This window comes from Phaethon aethereus (assembly GCF_964289735.1).
Source record: "Phaethon aethereus genome assembly, chromosome: 14".
Classification (NCBI taxonomy): domain Eukaryota; kingdom Metazoa; phylum Chordata; class Aves; order Phaethontiformes; family Phaethontidae; genus Phaethon; species Phaethon aethereus.
Window position 1 is genome coordinate 10,227,641 of NC_138590.1, and position 22,455 is coordinate 10,250,095.

The following is a 22,455-nucleotide window of genomic DNA, read 5'->3' on the forward strand; positions in this document are numbered from 1 at the left end:
CATGAAGTGACTGGGTCTTGTAGACATGCAGGACAAATCCTATCAGCTATTACAGCTTTTGGAAAGCATTGCTGCTGCTTTTGGTAATGGGTCTGGCTGAAATCCAGTGCTTAGGGTTTTGGCCCCGTGCTGGGGGCTGCTGACACCTTGCCCACGGGTGGGTGCTGTGACCGGCCACAATTCCCCTTCCCAGCCCTTACAGGATGCTGGGTTGTGCCTATAGCCAACCCAGCCGAGCACAGTCGTGTGCAGCCCCTCAAGGGACTTCTCTAATCCATCATCAGGGCAGCAAGAAGAACCCCGTAAGCACCTGCATGCCCCTACTCCCTTCCTAGCCTGAGGCAGATGCGGCGTCTCCGACATGCTGCAGCAAACCCCATCCACGGCTCTCCCGAAACGAGCAGGGGCACAAGCTGCTGCTCCCCGTGTTTTTCATCCCCTGGTGTGTTCTGCATCTCCCTTTCTGCCCTCAGAGGAAGCCACCAGGTCCCAGCTAAGCAGCCAGGGAGGTCTCCCTCCCCCGGGGGAACGACACGCCGGTGACGAGGTCTCTGCCCTTGCGCCGGCTCTCCCCGGCGTACGGAGAGGCAGGGCTGGCTCCGTCCCCGCGTCCTGCCCCGGCCAGGGCACCTCCGCCGCGGCCCGGCTGGCACAGGGGACGGGCTCTGGGGGCACGAGCAGACAGATTACCTCTGCCCCCCTTGGCTGAAGCCGCTGGCTCAGCGTCAGAGGGCTTTTCTTACCCCTTATCGCAGCAGCTGAAATTCCAGCTAAACAAAACCCAGCCAAAGACTTATTCAAAACATTTATTAGTGTTTAAGGAAAATAATAGTGTGAAAGGTACAGAACTTTGTCTAAAGCCATATGCATTTCTTTTTTTACAAGCTTATTTGGCTGCAAATTCTACATGAGATAAAACTAGTATGTTTTTCTCCCAGAGATTTGGAATTAAGGACAGTTTGTCGTCTTTTTTTTTTCCTTTCTTTTTTTTTTTCCTTTTAGTTCAGCACTTTAAGTTAGGACAGCATTTTCCAGGGTTTACTGCTATCTTTTTCCAGTAGGCGTTTTGCTTCTCCCAGTATTTTCATTCCAGAACAAGGCTCATTCCAGATGCAAAGCGTAAAGGAAACATTCATACCTTGGCTTTTAAGCTAAACCTCCTTCATGAACTGCAAGTTCACAAGGAATGTTAATTAAAGCATCATACAGTATCTAAATGGACTTTTTTCTTCTTCATAAAGAATTAAGGCTATGTAGATGTCACAATAAAATAATCTCAGGTAAAACACACCCTATTTGTTAGATATGAAAGAAGGTTTAACAATAAATAAATGATTTATGCTGTCAATAACATTATGGAACTGTATAAAACTATATTTACGCAGCTTTAAACATAAAAAAAAACATACTAGTGGCATGAATATATACAACACAGGTCATGACGTACGTTTAAATTATCATAGCCAGCAGTGTTCTTTTTTAAATGGAGACACTATAATAAATAGAAATGTTAAATATTTACAATAATAGCATATGTGGAATCAGTAGATGAACACATAAAATCTTCACACACAGAGGAAAAAAAAGTTATGCCTTATACAAAAATCCCACCCACCTACAGCTTGCCCCCCCCCCCCCAATTTTCATTGACTAAACAAGGGGAACATACAATTTTCCCCACAGAACGAATGAATACAAATAAAACTGTATGCATGCTGAGGTGATATGTTGACTGAGACATTCAAGGATGTAGATCTGTATGTTTGGTTCCCATTGATGAATCAGACCTCTAATGCAAGAGGGATCTTATTTTAGTTCAATGCAAGAACATTATGTTGGTAGCGAGTTGTTGTTTCTGGTTTGCGTTTGTTTTTTTTTCTAAAACGCTTGGATTGTCTTTTTGGTTTGAGCTTGTTCTTCATGGTGGCTATATGCCATCAAGGGGGAGAGGACTCTCACAGAAAACCCATGGAGGCACACTAGAAACCTTCTTACGGTACCACCAGCAGCCACTTAGCTTTTGGCGCAGAGGAGTTGGCCATCAGAGGCAGGCCCGAACCAACTTTGGCAAGCTCCTCCGTGGGACGGCCTGGGTGCCCCACCTGTGGGAGAGCTGTACTACAACCCAACGGGGCAGCTGGCACTCTCACTGCCAGGAGCTCCGCTCCTCAGGTCAGCATGGTCTTTGCCGCTACAGTACCTGGCCCAATCCCACCTCTTCCCAATTAAGTTGAATGAAAATTTTCACAGAACTTAGCTAAGTCAGGCAGGATCAAGGTCATGTCTTTAAACAAAGACCTGGTGATCACAGAGGCACACCTTTTCAACTTAACGGTCCTTTCTTCCTTCCTACGTGGCTTCTATTAAAAGCAATGCCTATAACTTCTGCGGGTGGATATATGCATTAAACCCTGAATATAGCTATTAGGAGCTGTGTTCACTTAGCAGTAACTAAAATCTGAGTTGGAAATTGTAGCCAAATTCCAACACTCTCTACTGTTTATACAGCTCCTTCCCACCATGCGACAAGACGTACGTTAGTTCACTGGGTACGTTCTGTCTCTACTGAACTGCCTTCCTGCCCCCACAGCTTTCCTCCCAAACTTTCTAAACGAGAAGGCTCAAATCCCTGGTGTGATTCCAACTTTCTAAGAAACCTTGCTTTTTCTCTAGAGGAAGCTGAAGAACTTGCCCTTCCATCCCCATGAATGCTGTAACCTCCATTTCCAGTACAATATCTGGGGATCTAGGATTGCAGATCCACAACCTGAGAATTACAATTGCATAGGGGGTAGGACAGATGTGTCCAAACACCTTATTCACACTTAAAACTGCTTAGAGACTATTAATAAACTCTTGACACTCTTCATCTTCAGTAACTCATTCTGCAGAGATTGGTGGTCATTATCTGCATGACAAATTAAAAAAACCCAAGTCAACCCCCTCTCCTTATCTTTGGCATTTGGATAAACCACAGCTGATAGGCAGGTTAGAGTGGGGCTCCAAATCCCAGCAAACCACACTATGCTACTGCTAAGGAGAGACAGATTTCTGATGGGCCTTCAACACAGCCCTACAGAAGAACTAAGTATACGGGGTCCTTTGCTCTCTGAGCCTACACCTACCCTTGTAAGCTTGGGCTTTCCATAAGGGTAGAGGACCTGTATCACTGCGTCGGCGGGTGTAAATAGAATACGCACAGGGTTTTTAAGAGGTCCACTAGCATACTCTTGGGGGTCCTCCACACTGTGCAAGTCTTAACAGTCACACTGCCTTGTCTGGAAGCTGACCACTTGCCTTCGATACGCAGAAGTGACTGGATTAGCAAGTGTAAAGTTATGCAGTGGTTAAAAAACAAACAGGGGGCACTTAAACTAGGCAGCATCACCCAGATGGGAACAACGGCTCAGAAGTTAGTTAAGAGAAAGCGGTGGAGCTCCAGACCACATGGCTCCTGTGCGAGAGCCGGGGTAGCTATTTCATTAGGGAGTGTTACATTGAGAGCCTTGAGCTCTTGTGTTCTCAGTCACAGGCAGAAACCAAATCCCCCTGGAATTCAGCCATCTGCTGTAAGGCTGCGCCCTAAACCTTCGGAGGTGCTAAGCCACAAGTGGCCACATGCAATCTGGCAGAGCCCTCTTGGAACCTTCTCCCCAGCCCAAAGGGACCAAGAAAAAACAAAAACAACCCCCCAAAACAACCCAACGATCCCCAAATAAGTTCCTAAGTTTCAGCTGATGTCCGCTTCATAAAAAAGGGGAAAAAGATTTAGTCAGAGACATTTTGCCACATTTGGTGGCTGCTCAAGTGTCGAGTTTGCTGGATCAATAACCCATTGCCACTGCTCTCCCTTTGCTACTATATACACTGTTGCTGAGGTCCATATATATCTTGCAATGCCCTGTGCTTGACCTCTGAATGGGAAATGCTTTGGAATGTCCATAGACGGGAAGATGGGACTCAACGGAGGAGGTTTCCAGTAGAGGGGGAGGATGTGGGGGGGGGGAAGGGGGGTGGGGAGTTGGTGCCTTTTTTCACCTCCGGATGTCAGAGAAGTCGGACAGTTCATCTGCCCGGTCCATGATCCCATGTGCCCCTCTGGGACTGTGGCCCCCAGCTTTCACCCGGGCATGGGCGTTCAAGTGGCCCTTAGTACCTCTCTCTCCCTTAGATGCTCGTAAGGTCTCCCTGTGGTCAGAATCAGAGTGGGCCAGCATGTCCCCACGGCCAGCAGTGGCTTTGCTGGCTTCACCCGGCTTCTTCTCGGGACCCAGGATGGTGTCACCATGCACAGCTGAGGTGCAGAAGCTCAGGATGGAGCAGAGACTTCCCCAGTTCTGTTCACACTGGGCCTGGACGCTTCTTGTTATTGCCTTTTTCACCTCCTCGCCACAGGTGAGCAGGATATTCACTAGGTCAACATATGGTCTAGAGGTAAAGGAAACAGTGAGAGGAGAGTCAAAAAATATGTAAGGGTTATCTATCAGTAAACAAGTGTAATGGCCTCTCTGCCTTACCTTCTCCAGTGCAGAGCACAGCTCAGCAGCGTTAGCCCCCTGCTACCCACCGACTCGGCAGCCTTGTAGAGCAATTCTGCACCGTACGTTCATCATGCAATGTACTGTATTCTAATCAGACAAACTGCTCTAAGAAATGTGCATGATGTCACCCTGTGAAATGAAATTTCACTCAAGTGCTGGGTCTGCCTTGATTGCTCCCGCACCAGAGATGCTCTGGGAGAACTGTAATGTCCAGAGGAAGATAGGAGGTCTACGTGCTTGGCAAAATGGGGCTGTCAAACAGAAGATCTCATGCCTTCTCCCTCTATCTCTTTCCAAGCCCCTTCAGCTTTATTAGTCAGGATACATGACAAAGGAGACCTGCTCATGTCCAGAGCCATCAATTTCATCAAACAGCTTGCTATCTCCAGGTGAATGACTGCTACAGAGCACTCACCAGTCACTAATTTGCAAGAGGGAGGTATTTCCTCACCTCTGCAAAGAGCAGCAGACACTCACCTAGAGGGTCTCTGGCTTTTCTCATAATCTTTAGCTTTCCCTGAAGCACCAGGTATTGATCTCCACCAGAAGCAAGATCTGATCTGGAGTCATGATCCAATTGCATAGAGCTCAGACACACGGAAATCCACTTTGTTGGCACTGTTTCCTCCCACGTCAAGTTTCTTCTTCATTTCCTTACACAGTTGAGTACAGCTGTCAGTATATATCTTTTTGCAGCTAAACAAGGGACTCCAAATGAGCCATGGCCAAACAACCGTTTCTGCTTCCCGTCCGTCCCCCTGTGCCCCCACAGCACAACACAGCCTTGAGCACAGGCACTTCAGCTTCCTCAGCTTCGGGTCACCGAGTGCAGCAATTTTAAAATAGTTGCGGTCACAAGTTTTGTGGGTCAATATTGATGTTGTCTATTGACACAACTGCTCAGCTGCTACCAGGCCCAGAAGGACGTGCTTAGAAGTAGGAAATTCTTTTTCTAGGTTGGTAGGAACCATCTGCAGTGCAAGTGGAGAACTGCCTGGGGTCAGCAGTCATGGTTGTATGGGGTGGTGGGGATGTACCTTCTGGGCACACCATCCACCAGCTCTGGGGGCTGTGGACAAGTCTAAATCTCTTCCCGTGAACTAAGTCAGAAGAGACACGGAAAACCAACAGATTACGATCAGTGTCTGACACTGCCCTGATTTTACTTTGCCCAACTGCTTAAACTCATTTTGAATGACTAATCTTGGAAAGCCACCTACTATTCCCCTATCTCAAAATATTTCCCATGTTTGGATTGTTTCTGCCCTTTAAAAAAACCAGTTACTTGGAATGCAGCAGCGACCGATCTGCCAGGGCCTGTCACCACTTCCACCATAGCGAATCAGCCTGACCCCCACCCCACCACAGCTGACTCAGGAGGAGACTTTGCTGCCCCAAGCGCGTTCCTCAACACTCATTGGAAGAAAACAGAATAAAATAGTCAGAGAACTGTCTGAGAGCTGCCACTTGCTTCTCTACTCCTAGTTTTTGTTTTAAACATAAAATAGAAGATGAGAAAGAACTGAGCACATTGCATACCAAGTGATCCAGCAGGAGGGTGAGCAGGGGGGGAAGATAAATCAGTTGTTGAAGTTGGGCATAACCTTTACAAAAATCTTTGTAAGAAAAAGCTTGCTGGTATGACTAAAAAGTGGCTCAGCTGCCAAATATTTCAGGTATTCAGAGTCTGCCAGAGCCCTGCGGATTAATACTGGCCCGTTTCTCCTTCACTGTTTTACTTTCTGCATTTCAGCTGGCCTGACCATAGTACCTGAACTGAGCACAAGGCTGCAAGTCAGCAGACGTGATTTTATTTCCAGCTCTGCCACACTTGCCTATTGATCTTGAACAAATTCCTTAGTTCAAAAGCTTCAGAGATGGCCTCTAAATTTAGGGGAGGGGAGGAGGCTGGCTCGCTGCTTCTGGCTGGGGAGTTCCGCATAGGAAAGCTAAGCTCTGACTTAAGCTCATCTGTGTGATGCTGAAAATGAAGTGTAAGAAGTTCTAAATGAGATCGTGCAAATTATAGGTGTTCAGCTGAATGATCTGACTCTTCTCAAATGAGAACCCCCCAGTTAAGCTCCCCAGAAATAAGTAGCTGCCTTTGAGCATTCCTGCTTTAGCCTGTTTGTAAAACAAGGATAACCTCTCTTTGGTCAGGCCTTTGACTTCCATAGTTCTTCACGTCTCCAAATGATGGGGGGCGGGTTAACTGGTACCAAGCACCCAATTTATAGCCTACTAACACAGCCTGAGCAGTGCCCACAAAGATGTGCTGCAGTGCAGGATGGAGCCCTGCTTCCCCTCTCCCCCAGGCAGTGGGATGCGGCCCTTCACCCTGGGCACCATGCCTTCAGCCCACCATGTTCAGCTCATACAAACCACAGCAAACGATTCTGCATTTGAGAGTGAAATCAAAGAGTCTCTCTGCAACAGCAGCTGAAGTATTAGAGGGGAGCGGTTTTCAACAGAAAGTAAGGGAATTTGGCCACAGCTCCTTTGGAGAGCAATGAAAATGCAAGGCTAAAGGTCCAGGAGAAATGATTCTGTTAAAAAAAAAAAGTATCTGTCACGATCACTGGGATTTGGGGTTTCTGTGCTAGTATCTGCTAGGGATAAGGCAGCATAGAGGCGTGGTAGGAAGATGCTCTAAGGTAAGCCTGCTGCCAGGCTGTGGCTCAGCGTTCTTGTTTGGGAGCAAGATGTTCACCTGCAAGAAAAACAGGCTCTGATTTTTGCATTTGTGCACAAAGAGTTGGTACAAACAGCTTGTGCCTGGTTTGTTGCTGTCATGTAGCAGCTTTGATCAATTCCAAATAGGATTCGTGCCTGCCATTCCTTGGAGGGAGGCTGTGTTCCCAGTTAGAGGGATGAACTCCTCAAAAATCTGACTTGTGCCTTCATTTTGTACACCTCCATGTTTTATTAAAAAGCATCTGAGATTAATAAGGAATAAGATGAATGGGAGATTACCTGGGGGACTGCAGCTCTTTCAGGGACAATTAACTACAAGACATTTGAAAGTATGTATTTAAAGAAGAAATTCTCATCTTACTGACAACTTTGCATAGACCTTCTTCCCCCAACTCCTCTAGCTGTCATCTTTAACAAGATACTGGGGTCCAGAGCAGTGTCTTTGAGCTCAGAAAGCAGAGAGACATTGTCAGATGCCTCTGGAAACAGCAGACACTGACACTGTATTTGGTAAAGGACCAAAGAGACAGACAGATCCAACTTCAACCCATTTCATTCCCTTCCACAGTCACATCTAGCCCTTCATAAACAAACTAGTCTTCAAGGGCCCCTGTGAAGAAAGCATTACCTTGGTCTGGTACCTGGGAAAACAGGACATGCTTAAGGCCAGAGGGAGGTGAAACAGCTCTTGGGCAGATGCACAACCCATTGGCACCATCGTGCTCCTGGAAGGAGCTCCCACGCCTCTGACTGCACTAGCACGGAGGCACTTACTCATGCTGCAGCAGGTCTTTGAAGTGAATCATCTCCACAATGACCTGGACGTTCTCCTTGGCAGCAGAGCAGAGGTCATGCTTCAGGTAGCACTCCCGCTGTAACTGGAACACCATCTCTTTAATGGCAGGGCACTTACGGCTGATGCAGCTGAATTTATGCCTCAAGGCATGAGCCTTACACTTCAGAGCGTCTTTAATGAAGGATTTTCCCTAAGAAGAAAAGAAATGGAGTAGGTCTGTATTTTTGTCCATTAAGCACAGCAGCTGATTTATGCCCAGCTAGCTGCTCCTCTGTAGGACAATGTCAAGGGTTATTAGATTGCTAAGGGTACCACTTAATTGCTTTCCCCCCCTCTTCTCGTTGCTTCTCTGCCCTTAGAGATCATGCCAAGATACCTGGTCTTGCTATTCCAGTGGAGCTGAACACACAGGGCTTCCTCACTGGTATTTTGAGGTTTCCTCTACCCCAACAGCTGAATGCCCAACAAGGGAAAGGGCAGAAGTAAGCACCTGAAATAATTCAGTCCTTGAGTTACTAGCTTTGTTCACTTCTGGGATGTCAGCACAGCAGGTTCACACAAAGGGGAGGGCATCGTGCCATGGCTGAGGTCCCCAGGACCACAAGCAGAAACCCATTCAGTAACTGCAAGATATGTTTTTTTGAATTTTAAAATTAGTTTGCAAACTCATAGACATGTCTGCATTGTCTATATGCATCTGTCCATTCCCCATCTGTCAGTGTTTTCTCTACTAGCACTTCCTCAGAGAGCGACTCAAATCAGCACTAATAATAATCCTACAGTGTCTTGAAGCCTGTTTGCTGCAATAAATTTTAAGCAAGGTTAAAAGAAAAAATCAAATCAAGAAACTAGAAAAGTAAGTTGCAGGACAGCTGCTTCAACAGCATCTCTTTAACTTAACTGCTATTTGCGATTCCTTCATTCAACTGCTTAGTGGGCACCAAAACCATTCCTTCCTTTTCCTCTTTGCTACCTGGTACCATAGCTGCCATCCACGGTGTGTGTATCACTTTCTGACAGCTCTGCTGACCCCCTTTACTGTGCTGAGCAATAGGTGTGTGGAAGCCTCCTGCACTGCCTCCATCTCTTCATTAGCTTCAGATTATTTTACACAAGTGCTTCACAAAGACCAAATTCTTGTTAACCTTTATCCAAAGAGTACACCGGCACAGCTCCACTGACATTAAGATTCACCCAGACCTGCAAGAAGATTTTGTCCCCAAATTGTTTCAAGCCAGAAGTGTTTCTTGCTGATCAAAGAACTGCTTCGGTCATCATCCCCTTCTATTCCCTATACCAAAGGCACTTACTAGCCCTCCCCTTCAGTAACAAACATGCGCAGCACATTAGGCAAATAAGGATGAAAAAGAAAATTCTTATGCAAACCAAACCTGACATAAATTCTCAGGTTTCAGAGAGAGGGAAGGAGAGCGGAAAGCAGAGAACAGGAAATGGCCAATGTCTCGTCATTTAATGCAGTCGGAAATAACTGTAGATAATACAGAGAGGAGCCATGAACAGCCATGTCATAGCAGAGGCTACAGTCACCTCTATTTTAAATAAAGCTCCAGGGGTTCAATACTTCTGCACTGCAATGGCGACAGCCTGGATGTGAAATGGGCTGTTTTGGATCAGCAATATCTGGGGATCCTAGGGAATAGGCATCAATGGCTACGCTCAGCCTTTGTAGGCACATTTCCCTCCCCTCCCAACAGAGCTTACTTCTTTGGTCAACTTTGTTCATTGACAGACTACTGTGCAAAAATGAATGTTTTCGGGAAGCCACTTGGAAATTAAGTTGAAGGTTTTCAGATACCCACAGAAGAAACAATTCCCGTTTTAATGGCTAGCCAGACCCTTTGTACATCCTTGACAATTTGAGCCTAAAACTCCAGCACTTCAAAAGTGTTTCCTACTGGGTGGTCCCACCATCCCTTGTGGAACAGGCTGAATCCTGAAGAGAGCTCTACTTTATATCATGCTTTTAGCAGTGCCATGAGGCTGGTGCTTTTAGTGAAGTTATACTGTTAACTGCATGGTCAAGCCAAATGCTGCTGGCCCATCGTAAAGTTCTCTTCCCTCCACACTGAAATGGGGGAGTAGGTTTACAAGACATAATAACAGGATGTCCCAGTGATGCATAAATGGTCTGGGAAGAAAATGACGGAGACAAACTTAGTATCGCATACCATGGTAGTACTGCATTTTAACGTTACTGCTTGAACCAAAGACTTACTTGAATACAGCAGCTTTTGGGGGTTGCCTGTAATGGTTGTGTGAAAGTCTTGAGAACCAACTTTAATAACTGCACATAGAGAAATATTTCAATACGTCTAAATGAGCTGGGTGCTCAAGCTGCATTTCAGAATCAGCTTTGAACACACATGGTGTAGAAGCTTAAGCTGCTTAGCGTTTCTGAAAACCATGTTCAGCTACATTGGTGTTCTTGATTTAGTTATCCTGGGTACAGGAGGAGAAAGTGATCACAGGGAGCTGTAGCTAGAGACAGCCTGTCTCCTGGGAGAGGCTGCACAGTGCTGCTCTGTTACTGTTCTGGGGTCTTGATTCTGGGCCCTTCACCAGAAAAATTCTTATTTGAAGCTGGTCATGTGCAAAAGTAGGTTTTCTCCGTAATGGTAACTTTTTTTCCCCAAAGATGTGTTAAAGAACTAAAATACATGCCACGTGTATATTGGAAGCAAGCAGATAGGTAGGACATTTCATCGTGTTACCTGGGCATCAAATTTTCCAGCGTTGTGCAGGAATGTCATGCAGATCTCGTGTAAGCCTCGGATCTCGCAAGAATTGTTTTCAAAGCATTCAAACACTCCACATCCCACATCGCCAGCATTAACCAGGCAGTGCTGGATTTCAGCTAAAATGAGCATTGATTACAGTTAAAGAACTGTTCACAGAAGTTGGTGGTGGGTAGGGTGGGGAGGGAAAGAGTTATTTTGCTAACATCATCAGTTCAAAAGAAAAAACACATGTGACAACAGTTATTATACCCACAGCATGCCCACTTTTTGCAGAAATTAGGCCAAAACTTGGGTGTATTAGGTTATGAAAGTGATATCCGAGAAGTAAATGCCAAATCCACTATGCTTACGTCAAGCTATTTCACTTGAGAACTGTCTAATGCTTTTGCATTCCTCAGGAGCAAAGGAGAGGCATGATTTTTGCTATCTGACTTGTACAAAGTCCCCCATCAAATTCAAGTACCAGAGTGAGAAGCTCAGGACCCAACCAGCTAAAATTTCTCATTTCTGATACTTGTGCTAAATTGCCAGAAACTAGTGCAAATGTGTTTTACAGATCACTGGGCTTCTCCTGTCGTGATATCTATGAAGTTAATGGCAACACTCCCACTGATAAATAAAGTGTTCGCACCAGGTGTTGCATAAAGCTGCAACTATGTCCTCACCTATGCAGAAAACAACTGAAAAAAATATATTTATATATGTAGTGCATCAAATAGATCTACTGGAGCTAGCTGTTACATATATCTTTATTCTGCCCTTTCAGATGTTATGTAATACTGTAAAAAATGCTGTCTAATACTCACCAAAAAAAAAAACCACCCCCAAAAATCTTAAATTCTTAACAAGACAGCTTCTGGTCCTTTAAAAAAAAATGGATGTAGTAGTACTGCCAGAGGGAAGGTGGTTGCTGAAAAAGCCTGGGGATAAAGTTAAACAGGGGCAGCTTTTAGACCAGAACTGAGGATGCTAAGAATTCCTGTACTCTGTGCTCTAGTGGTACCTTTAATTAAAGCTCGCCCTTGGGAGCCAGCCTAATCCCCCTCCGAGCCGCAGCGGGTTTCACACATCGCCAGCCTCCCCCTTTGCCATTTGCAAGTCTTTACAGCAACTTTCGGGCTCATTTCACGCCGCCGCAAGGCAGCGAGAGGAGCCACGGATGTAACTGCGGAGTCTGACGGAGTTCATAGGACTCCCCCAGCTCAAAACCAAACCCCTGCCGCTGCCCCCCCCCCCCCGCCCCCTTCTACCTGCCCCTGTGGATCTGGGGGTGGGACACGGGAGCCCCGGGGTCGGCTCCCGGGATTGTCTCAGCCCCACGCGAAAAGCTGAGCAAACACGCAGGCACCGGGGGTGTGCGTGTGGAAAAATGGAGTTCTTTGTGGAGCGCTGCAGAGCGCGGAGCTGGGCTTTTTTGGGGCCGGGAGCTCAGCTGTAGTGCTTGTGTTGGCATCCGGATGCAAACCCTTTGCCGGATCACATGTCCTGGCTCCAGCGTGCTGAGAACTGCACAGTGCCGTGATTCACATGTGGCAGCCCCTGATGGGCATTCGTGCATTCCTGCTCGTGTGTGTTCAAACACGTCTCGCAGCACGGAGAGTGTTAAAAAAAAGGGGGGGGGGAAGGAGAAAAGCGGGGGGGAAGGGAAGCATCTGGATCCCGCGCGCTCTCTTCGCACGGCTGGGAAGCGATCCAGCAAAGTGCACGCCTCAGCTCTCTCTTTCTAGGCAGATAATACCCGGGGGAGGGAGCGCAGGGGGCGGGGGAGGAGAGAACCCCCGGCCCGCTGTATCGCGGCGCGGCGCCCGGTGGAGGAGGCAAAGCACCGGGCACTTCCAGCCGCTGCCCCCTCCCTCCCGCTAACCCCGACCCGGTTTCAAACGCTACGCCCAGAAACTTTCTCCTCTCCGGCTCCAGCCCGGCACCTCGCGGCGGGCAGCACCCCCGGGCCGGGCCGGCCTCGCCAGGCTCCCGCCGGCCCCGGCCCCGCTCGGGCCCGACTTCGCGGCCGGCGCGGCGGCAGAGGCGGCTCGGCCGGAGTGCCGCCGCGGCCGTAGCAAGGGCAACACGTGCTTGGCAAAGCCGGGCTTTAAAGGCAATTAGGAGAGGGCTCTTATTTCCTCTGATGATTTATGCCTGACAGTTCGGACACCGACATAAGACGCCTGTCATAACTCCACGCGGCTATGCCCCAGCGCTCCAGAAGCGGCGAGGGACACACACCCCCCCGGCCCGCCGTACCTGTGTTCTGCAGGGACAGCCGCCCCTTCTGCTGCGGGGTCCTGTCCTGCGGCCCCTCCGGCGGGTGGGTGGCCTCAGTGCCCGCCGCCGCCCGGGCGCTGCCGAGCAGCAGGGCCAGGGCCAGCAGCTTGCCGCCGAGCTCCGCGCACATGGTCGCGCCTTCCCCCCGCCGCCGCCGCCGCCGCCGCGTCCTCCCCCGCGGGGTGCCGCACCCGGGCCCAGCGCGCTCCTCGCCACGGCCCCGCGAACCGCATGTGCCCGGCGCGGCGGCGAGCGCGGAGTGGCGGCGGCGGCGCCGGAGGGTGCCTCAAATATCCCCGCCGAGCCCCGGTGTCACTCGCATGAGGGAGCCGAGCAGGTGTCGCTCCGCGCCGCGGCCAATGGCAGCCGCCGCCCCGCGCCGCCCGCCCGCCGGGGGCCGGCCCTGCCCCGCCGGCAGGTTGCAGCCTCCCGCCCCCCCGGCCCCGCAGGGGACGGGCCTGCGGGGGGCGGCGGGCAGCGGCCGCACCCCCGGCGGCGGCGGGAGGGTGCGGGGTGCCTGTCCCCGGCGGTTATGGGCGGGGGGGGGGGGGAAGAAAAAAAAGGGGAAAAAATTGGATTTTGACAAGCGCGCGGCTAGGGAGGGAGGCAGCACCGAGCTCTGCTCCCCCCGCAGCCGCGAGGCCGGGAAGGCAACTTCGGGCCGCTCCCACGGCTGCCCTTGCTCGGGGAGCAGCGGAGTTCGCCGCGCCGGCCGTCCTGCGGCACTGACGCCTCACTGCAAGACTTGATGAAAAAGAAAAAAATCCACCCAAACCCTCTCCGAAGCAGCTATTGCACTGACTTCCTTGGAAATCTTCCATTCCCTCCCGCCTTTCTTTTCTTCCCCTGGGATTTTGTACCCTCGAGTTCCGAGGGGATTTGGGCCAAATCCATCACCTGGGAGGGGGGACGTAGTACCCGAGAGCGGACCCGAGCAGGGCCGGGCGCTGCCTTCCCTGCCCCCCCCCCCCCGCCCGCCCGCCCCCCCCCGGGGGGAGAGCATCACCCCTAATAGCCCCCCCCAGAGGAACCCCACAGCCGACTCTGGCTGCTCTCTTTTGCCCGGTAGCTGGAGCGGGGCGGGGGGGCACACGTAGGGAAATCTCCAGCAGGTGATGAGAAGTGGGAGTCCCTCGCTGGGGAGGGAGCGTGCGTGTCTCCCCTCGCCCTGCCGTAATGCGCATCAGATGTTTCATCAGACCCCGCAGGCCCCACGCGGCTCCTGCCTCCCCCCGCAGCCCCCGGCGGTGCCGGGGCACCGCGCCGTGCCGCGCCGTGCCGGGGGCGGGGGTCCCGCCCGGGGGGGGACGCAGCCAGGAATGTCTCCAGCTGCTGCCGCCGCCCGCTTCCTCACAGCTGTCAAAATGCACTTGAGGAAATCCACTCACACCTCCCCGAGCAAGGGTCTCCTCGGCGGGACGTGACACCGCGCCGCAGGACCATGGCTCCGCGGCTGTGCACCAGCAGGCACGGTTTGTCACCCCCCCTGCAGCCCCCGCGGCATCCCCGCCGGCTGCGCTCGCCTGGGCCTTCCTTGGTTTTGTCCCAGGCCAGGAGGTTTGTTTGCTGGGTCTGAGCGGTGCAAAGTTTGTTTATTGTTCTTTAGGGTTTGACTTCGAAACATCTTTTTAAGACTGAGATTCTTAACGGTGGTGCCAAGCTCGTGTGGAAATTCCCTTTTATCAATACGCTGCTGCCTTGAAAACTGCAACTTGCAGCTTTCCTGTAAGGAACTGGCTGTGCCAGTGCGGATGTCTGCAAAGCCCCGGTGTCCCTGAGATGGGCTCTGCCCTTTTTGACAACAGGACTATTAAAGGAATAGGTTTTTCTTCTTCATTCCTACCTCACCCGGAGTGCCTGGTGGCCCTTCTTTTGTCCTTGTTCTCTTACTATTTATACTGCTGAAGAGTTTTGCTATTTAATTGCCTTTGCTAGGTCTAGCTAGCTTGACTTTTAACAAGTCTCATCTCCAGTGTTCAAAGGCCAGGGACTGAATGAGCTCAGGAGCAGCACAAAGGGAGCATGGGCAGGAGAATTCAAGGGACAGCAGTTTTCTCTGTCAGAGGAGGGAACCACCAATGTACTGTTCCTAACCAGCAAGTTTGTATTATACATATAATACATTTTTTTTTTCTTGTGCCTCACAGATTGTGCTTTCTCCTAATTCTTTTTCCCTGCTGCTTTCGGTCTGATGCCCTCCTGCAGCCATTCCTCATCAATCTTTCTGCCTCTTTTTTTAAAGTTACAATTTTCGGATGGGTTTTGCCCTTTTGACTTAAAGGAATTCCGCGCATCCTCCATGTGCCAGACCCCGGGTTCCTTCCTCTGGTTGACTTCTCTAGTCAGGCCTCAGCATTTCTGAGAGTGTGTCCTTCGACCTATGCAGCCCTGGCTGCCCCAGCGCAGCTCGTCCTCCCCTTCAGCCCATGTTGCATTAATTACTCCATCCAAGGTTATTTTCACATCTCCCTCACCAAAACCGTGCCTAAAATAGCACCCCCTCGTGTCACTGTCTGCTGGAGAAATCTGTCGGCTCTCCACACTTTGAGCATTTTCCATCTCTTCCCGCTCAGCAGACGTTGCTGGGCGGCGGGTGGCACGCAGAGCTGCGGGACTTTGCCCTGCTTTTCTCTCTCGCGAGGACACTCGTCAGGGTGCTCCTGGGATGAGAGGATCTGGTCCCGCGCAGCCCTTCCTTAAGCAAGGCAAGGAGCTGCGCCTGCATTTTAACGGTGAGCGCTGTCAGGAAAAACGCACGCGATGATACACAAGTCATGCTCTAGCAAACTTGGCATCTTTTGGAGCGCGGTGGAACGCGCTCCCTGGCAGCACGATCGACTGCCAGTTTGAGTGCCAGGTAATTTTATAGGATAGTTACCAATTCCAGTGATTTAGAGGCTGGTTTCCAGGAGACTTGGGATGCCTGAATCCTGAGGCACTGAGCCTGCAGCTTTGCTCCAGCAGCAGGGAGCCTGCCTGGATGCAGGCGCAGGATGGTGGCCGGTTGCGAGGCGTTTGATGACGTGTTTGAGGAGTAACACTTTAGAGAGGATCACAGCTACTTCCAGAAGTTTTGAATGACTGTTGGCTTTTAGGAATACACTTTTGAGTTCCCTTTAGCTGACATACATAGGTTTTACTTTTTAAGAGTGTTCCAGAATTTGATTAAAACTCCATACGATTAAGCAGTAGTACGAGCGTTTTGCAACTACCTTTAAATGGGAAGCTTTTAATGATTTGGGGTTTTTAGGGAGATGAGCTATTTTCATGATTATTAACTGGGCTGTGTCCCTGCAAGGCCATTGCAGGCAGGTGAAGGCTGAGGAAGGCTGTGCAAGAGGCTCTGGCGCACAGGGAGAGAGCGAGCACACCCAGTCACGAAGGACGGAGAGGCCAATGACTTCAAAAGGGAAGAGGATGCTGTGGAGAAGGTGTGCCAAGGTCTGGATTCTGGCTTTTTTATCTGTGACTAAATGCATTTCACAGTAGAGTTAGAGTAAGCTGCGCTGTGCAGCCCCAGCAGCGCAACGGGATTTCATCAGACTTGAGAAAATAAGCAAGACAGAGGAATTTATTGTTGCCTCTTCCCCTGGGTAATTTCCCCACCTCGGGGCTTAGCGCAAGGTGCTGACTTGCAAATGACACATCATTACGAAGCCAGCCCAGAGCTGCAAAGCATTGCTGGGAAAGTGGTGGGGGAGAGCGGAGTGAAGCTGCCTCTTGGACTTGGTTCCTCCTGGTGCGGGACCTGCTCTGGGAACATGTTGATTTAATTCCCACAAGTTGGTTCTCGGATGGTGCGAATAAAGCTGCTGACAGTGACTGAAATGGGATTTGACAGTGGAGAACCTGTTAGGCTCAGTAAATGTAGGTCTGTTGGGAAGCTTCAAAGGGTTGTATTTTAAGCCACTTTTCCCCCATCTATCATCGATTTAGTGTTTTTGAATCTCTGGTAACTGTAGTTTTTATGATGAACGAGCAGAAGTTGACAATAAAGCCACAGAGAATGAAATGCAAGAAAAGTCAGAGCCAATTATGGTAAAAAATTATACAGCCATTTTTTTCCTGATTGCTTGTGTAAAAATCAAGTATTTGAGAAATGGTCTTGCAATGAGTTATGCACCAGGTTTAAAGATGGTCTGGCTTCCTTGATAAAATATAAACTATTTGAAAGATTTATAGGGGTCAGAAATCCTGCCGAACGTTTTAGTATTTAGAGCAGCAGGAAACCACTCTGTGATATTTTTAAAACAGGTATTTACTCAAGTAATTGGTTACTTTTTATGTGGAATAAGAAAACCTGGTGCAGCTATATTGGACTTGACATAAAAGAGAGGTATGTAATTTGTGAGCAAAACAGGGTGGAATGTACACATTGTACCTGGGGAGGTATTTCGAGAAAGACAACTCCTTGAGACAAAAAGCCAAACCAACAGACATGCTAGGTTGCATGCCAGAATTGTTTATTCCTCAGTTAATCAGCTGTGTAATGAGTGTCCAGAAACAATCCCTTCTGCTCAGGTAGTTTAAGTTTCAAACTTCGTAAGCTTTGTGGCCTTCATAAAATGGATTACATGGAAGTTGGACGAAAAACACATGTTTCTGAGAACATTTTGGTTCAAATAAAAAAAAAAGTGGCAATGTCGGTGCCAACAATTTACTGCAGAATATCTGAACCAGATGCCGTTAAACTATAATTCCAAACAATTTGCCAGAATTATGTATTTACTTTATTCTTTAAGTCAAACTAAAGATATGCATGGTTTTTATTACTTGTGGATATAAACAAAAATGTGATGTGATTACAACTAATATAAGGCAGATAATGCCGAACAGTCATGATTTCTGTGACTACTGCACTAGCTAAAGAAAAATGGAAGCTCTGTTGGTAATTATGTGGGAAAGGGTTGTCAAAATGTGGCTGTTCAGATTGAGACATATCAGCCTGCAGTCTGCTTAGTCACCAGATAAGAGCATTGGCCAAAAGCATCTATTTCTCCTCTTTTCTCACAGTAGTACATTTTTTTTCCCCCTGAGAGAATGGGGAAGAGATCTGCAAGACATGCTGAGTTATATTCTTAACCAAAATAATACATGGAAGGGACTCTTGTTAGGAGATACTTGTAGGCAATCTCCGACTTGCTGGTTCTTATCCAGATGAGCTGCGATGTGATGGTTCAAAAGACAGACATTGACATCAAAATTGCTGTCTTGAAAGGACAGAGTGAGTTCTAGCAGGAGTTTTATGACATTACATGTCATTCAGGTTATAAAGGGTTCTAGGCTGGCACTCCCACAAGCTGAAACAATCTTTACCTACTGTCAAGAGGCTCTCAGAAAACCTCAAATAATTTCCTTGAGTGAAGTGGCTACCTAAGTCAGCTGTGGCTTGATGCAGAGAAGTGCTGAACATCCTGTAACACCCATATTCCCAGGTCAGACTCCAAATGAGCAGGGAGAAAAATACATCAGAAACCAGAGAAGAGTTTCGAGAAGAAGCTTTGATTCAGAGAATTGTTCAGCGAAGTCACCAAAACCAAATCCCCCTGTGTGCTATAAAGAAAAGAAGAATCTGCAAAAGATTTGCAGTGGAGTCTCTGGTTTCATCCAGACAACAGCTTGCTGGGACACAGCAAGCTCCGTCTCCCGACCGAGGGCTGCAGTGTCAGATCCTGCTCAGAGGAGCAGCTCATCACAGCTCTTCTGCAGAAATCCTCTTTGATTTTGAGAAAAACATGCTTTCACATAAAACAAAAAAGAGTTATCTGGGTCCCCCGTCAGACTACCACCTGATATATTAAGTCTCCGCTTTGTTTTACATGATTCAAGGTTAAGACGTGCTTCATTATGGGCAGAATCAAAACCCAGAGAGAAACTGGGTTCCACCTGCAACACAAGATGTTTTCGCATTTTTGAACCCGCCAAATCCTGAAGCAATAGCTGTAGGAGAGATGAGAATTACCACTACGATATTAATGCCAAAGCCCAATGCAAATAATTTAATTAAGTTTAAGTGTCACGGCTGACATTTATCAGACACACCCAGATTATGTGTGTTTGCGATGCAGTTATGTGAGGCAGAAGTTAAAGATGGGTGAGATTTGCTAGTCCCAGGGTGTCCTTCTCCTTTGCAGTGCCAGATTCTTCCGATGTTCTGGTTCCTTGGTTCCTCCTCCACCTCACCTCCTGAAGGAGCCACAAGTGATAGCTGCAGTCAAAGTGGACATTGGCAACAATTTTTTTGCTCTGGAAGAAACTGTCTTGGCATGCCTGGCCTTCCAATTCATACTAACCTTACCAGCTTGCGGCCAGGCCAAAAAAAATGATATTGTCCATCGTGCTAGGACTATCAGAAACCCAGGTCAGGTAACGGGACTGTAATTCCGTGGGGCTCGCCAAGAAGGAAACATGCCAGTGTAATTATAGTGGTAATTATAGCACCGTAGTCACCGCCCACAAAGTACGACTCTCTGCAGAATACAATGATTCCAGAATCAGAGTCCAAACAATATAATGCTCTTAAATTTCCCCACCCGCCAGTCCTGGGTCTCAGTTGGCTTGACCTCAGATTGAAAGTGAATCTGCCTCTCCTGTGAATGGCCGCGCAGATGCCAGCAAACACAAATTGAATGGATAATTTGCCTGCCTCTCCTATGCTTTTTCTCCACTGAAGCACTTCAGCCAACAGCTGACACTGAAATCAAAGGTCAGTTTTTGTTTTCATGTTGGACCCGACAAATTCAATGCAATTCTGCAGAGCGGGTAGGAGGAATGAGACAAAAAAGCACCTCTACAGTCCCATCTTGGACTCTCGTTGGCTTTTCATAACCACGTTTCACTTTGGACGTGTAGACAGACTTCCCGCTACTTTGGGACTTCCCAGTGCAGATCAGACAAGACCTAACCCATAGTTCTAACTGTTCCCACAGCCTAATTACAATTTCTTGTTGGAACCTCTCATTTCACTTGTATGGGACTAGGCAGATGCCCCAACACAGAGCACAGCCTGTAAACCATGTGGACTTAGAGGTACTTGCATGTGCTGGTCCATTTGTGACCTACATGACACAACTTATGGGTTTGTATTCTCCTGGCGTGAATTTAAATTAACATGGGGGAAAAAAAAAGCATTTCAGTGAATAGTTAATTGTCAAGCCCAGGCAGTTGAGACTAAGAAGATTCCCCAAATCTTATCAGTTATGAGCAGGACTTGCAGACAGTGTGTAGAAAAAACAGGGCTCAGCGTAACGAGCGGAGTCATGCCGTGGTCCTGCTGCTTTGTGGGTGTTAGATGAGCAGTTACCAATACTGGAACAGACAACTTTTAAAATACAAATGAAATTTGTATGCTGTCATGGGGTCTACTGATTCCACTGGGATCACTTAGATGCAGGAACCTGTCTGAGCCCATCTTTTTTCAGGGCTGATGCTAACATCTATTTTCAAAGTAGCTTTATTAATACATGTAATTATTATTTATCACAAAGTAACCTGCAGTTTGCCACTGTGACATGCATGTTGCCTGCATCATCTGCATCTGTATTTTTTCCGACCATCATTTAATGTGTTTTTACTATGATTGATTAAGGTTAGTTTTTTGCTTGCTGTGGAAGCCTTTTATTTTGCAGTGCTGTTGTGGTGGGAGCTCTGTCCCCTTGTTTATATGTTGCCATGTGCTTGCTCCAGGGACGTTGTGCGCAGCGTATCCACAAGCATGCACGCCTGCTTTCAGTGGGATTTGATGCCAATGAAAACACATTCTTTGAAGAGATAGGTAATTACTTAAGACTTTGTCTAATGTTATAGCAGGACCAATAGACTATTTGAACCAGTTTAGTATTCATAATAATACATGGTTCAGAGCTGAATAAAAGGCTATAATTCTTTTGAGGGGTTCCACTGACATAATAAACCACGAGAGCTCAGCTAGTCAGCAGAAAGCAAAGACTGGATTATAGCTGGGCTCATCAGCATGGGACCGTACATGGTAGTTTCTCATGTCTGCAAAGGGATTATTTCAGAAGTATTTTTTCTCCTTATTCTAAATTACTTTGAATCTATGACCCAAAATGCAAGAATTGCTGGATGCTGTTTTCTGTGAGAAAAACCCTCTGAGATAATATTTGCTGTCTTCTCTATTCTAGTGTAATCAGATTTTATCCTGGAAACATGTCCATGAATGGAATTAAATTCTCCCACTCTTTCACCCATCCGACTATAAATAAGCCGTGGTACTGCAGTACTGTACAACTGTATCGGCACGTCTTGCTGGGGCGTGGATGTTCCCCTGTGCTATTGCTCAGGTGGCTCTTCTCCCACCTGCCTAAGGGTTTTGCCCGTCTGTGGACCAAGGCTGGACCCTATATTTATTTAAATGGATTCTGTGTATGTGTTGGGTGGGTCTTTTCCTGGGACTATTTCAGCTACACACCTTTTCATAGACAGTAGTGGTTCCCATGTATCAAATATGCTTTGATTTTTGGTTGATGTCCTATTGCGTTTATAAGTAGTTAGGGACCATTTCAAAACAGAGATGTGTTTATGTAAATTTTTTTTTTTAATAGCCTCAGGAAAGCAAGTCAATGACTTAGGAAATAAATAGGCATGGAAAAAAGTCATAAGGGTATTGTTTATGAGTAGATTCTAGTCAGATGATAATAACAAGCAGAATGAATAAATGGGAGAGACAGAATTGACATGACAGATACTAGCTTTAATACCATGTACTGAACTTCCAGTACATCTTGTTTTAGGATTCATGTTTCTTGCAAATCCACAGGAATAAATTGGACTCTGGGTAAGCGGTTCAGACAGAGCTGACTGGAGGGTGGAATGTGTAGAATGAGACCACAGACAGGGTGTCCATGGTCTTCTGCTGATTCCCAGGACTCCTCCCAGCCTTTTCAAGTCTCCGTGTTTAGTCAAGTTTCTATTCTGATAATTGATGGCACATTGGCCAAGGTAAATGCTGCCTACGCTTTTGTGTCTTCTTTCACCATTGGCTTTGCTGGGTACCCTGAGAGAGCGTCTGCTGAGATTCACCTGTGTGAATAATGTCCACAGCAGGAAGGTTAGGGTTGGTTCTCCCCAGTCCCCTGTGACACACGAGGTGTTTCATCCCAAGTGGAAAACAGGCTGTGTCTGGCTCCGAAGTGTAGCGGCTGTGGAGCAGCCTGGAGGAGGACGCAGCTCACAGTGGTGGTGTGGCTGGTGACAATGGCTCAGTGTCAACCTGTCTCACCCTTGGGTTGGGAATATGATGGAGAACGGGCACAGCAGCCTTAACCCTGACTGTCTAGCTGCCAGAGTCTTTCTGGGAAACTGTTTGCAGGGCACAGACTTGAGCCTGGTATAAATTGCACTGAGGCCAGCCTCGGCTTGGATGGCACTAGGATTGGATTGC

At 48.1% G+C, this 22,455-nt stretch overlaps 1 protein-coding gene across 1 annotated transcript; it reads right to left on the reverse strand.

Annotated features, from left to right (window-relative positions):
* Positions 1 to 3,960: 3,960 nt before the first annotated feature.
* Positions 3,961 to 13,749, reverse strand: STC2 (stanniocalcin 2). Its single transcript, XM_082006143.1, has 4 exons — positions 13,032 to 13,749; positions 10,764 to 10,906; positions 8,010 to 8,221; positions 3,961 to 4,428 (listed from the first exon to the last, which is right to left on the reverse strand). The coding sequence occupies exons 1-4, from the start codon at positions 13,180 to 13,182 to the stop codon at positions 4,035 to 4,037; spliced, it is 900 nt and encodes a 299-aa protein (XP_081862269.1). The 5' UTR covers positions 13,183 to 13,749; the 3' UTR covers positions 3,961 to 4,034.
* Positions 13,750 to 22,455: the final 8,706 nt, after the last annotated feature.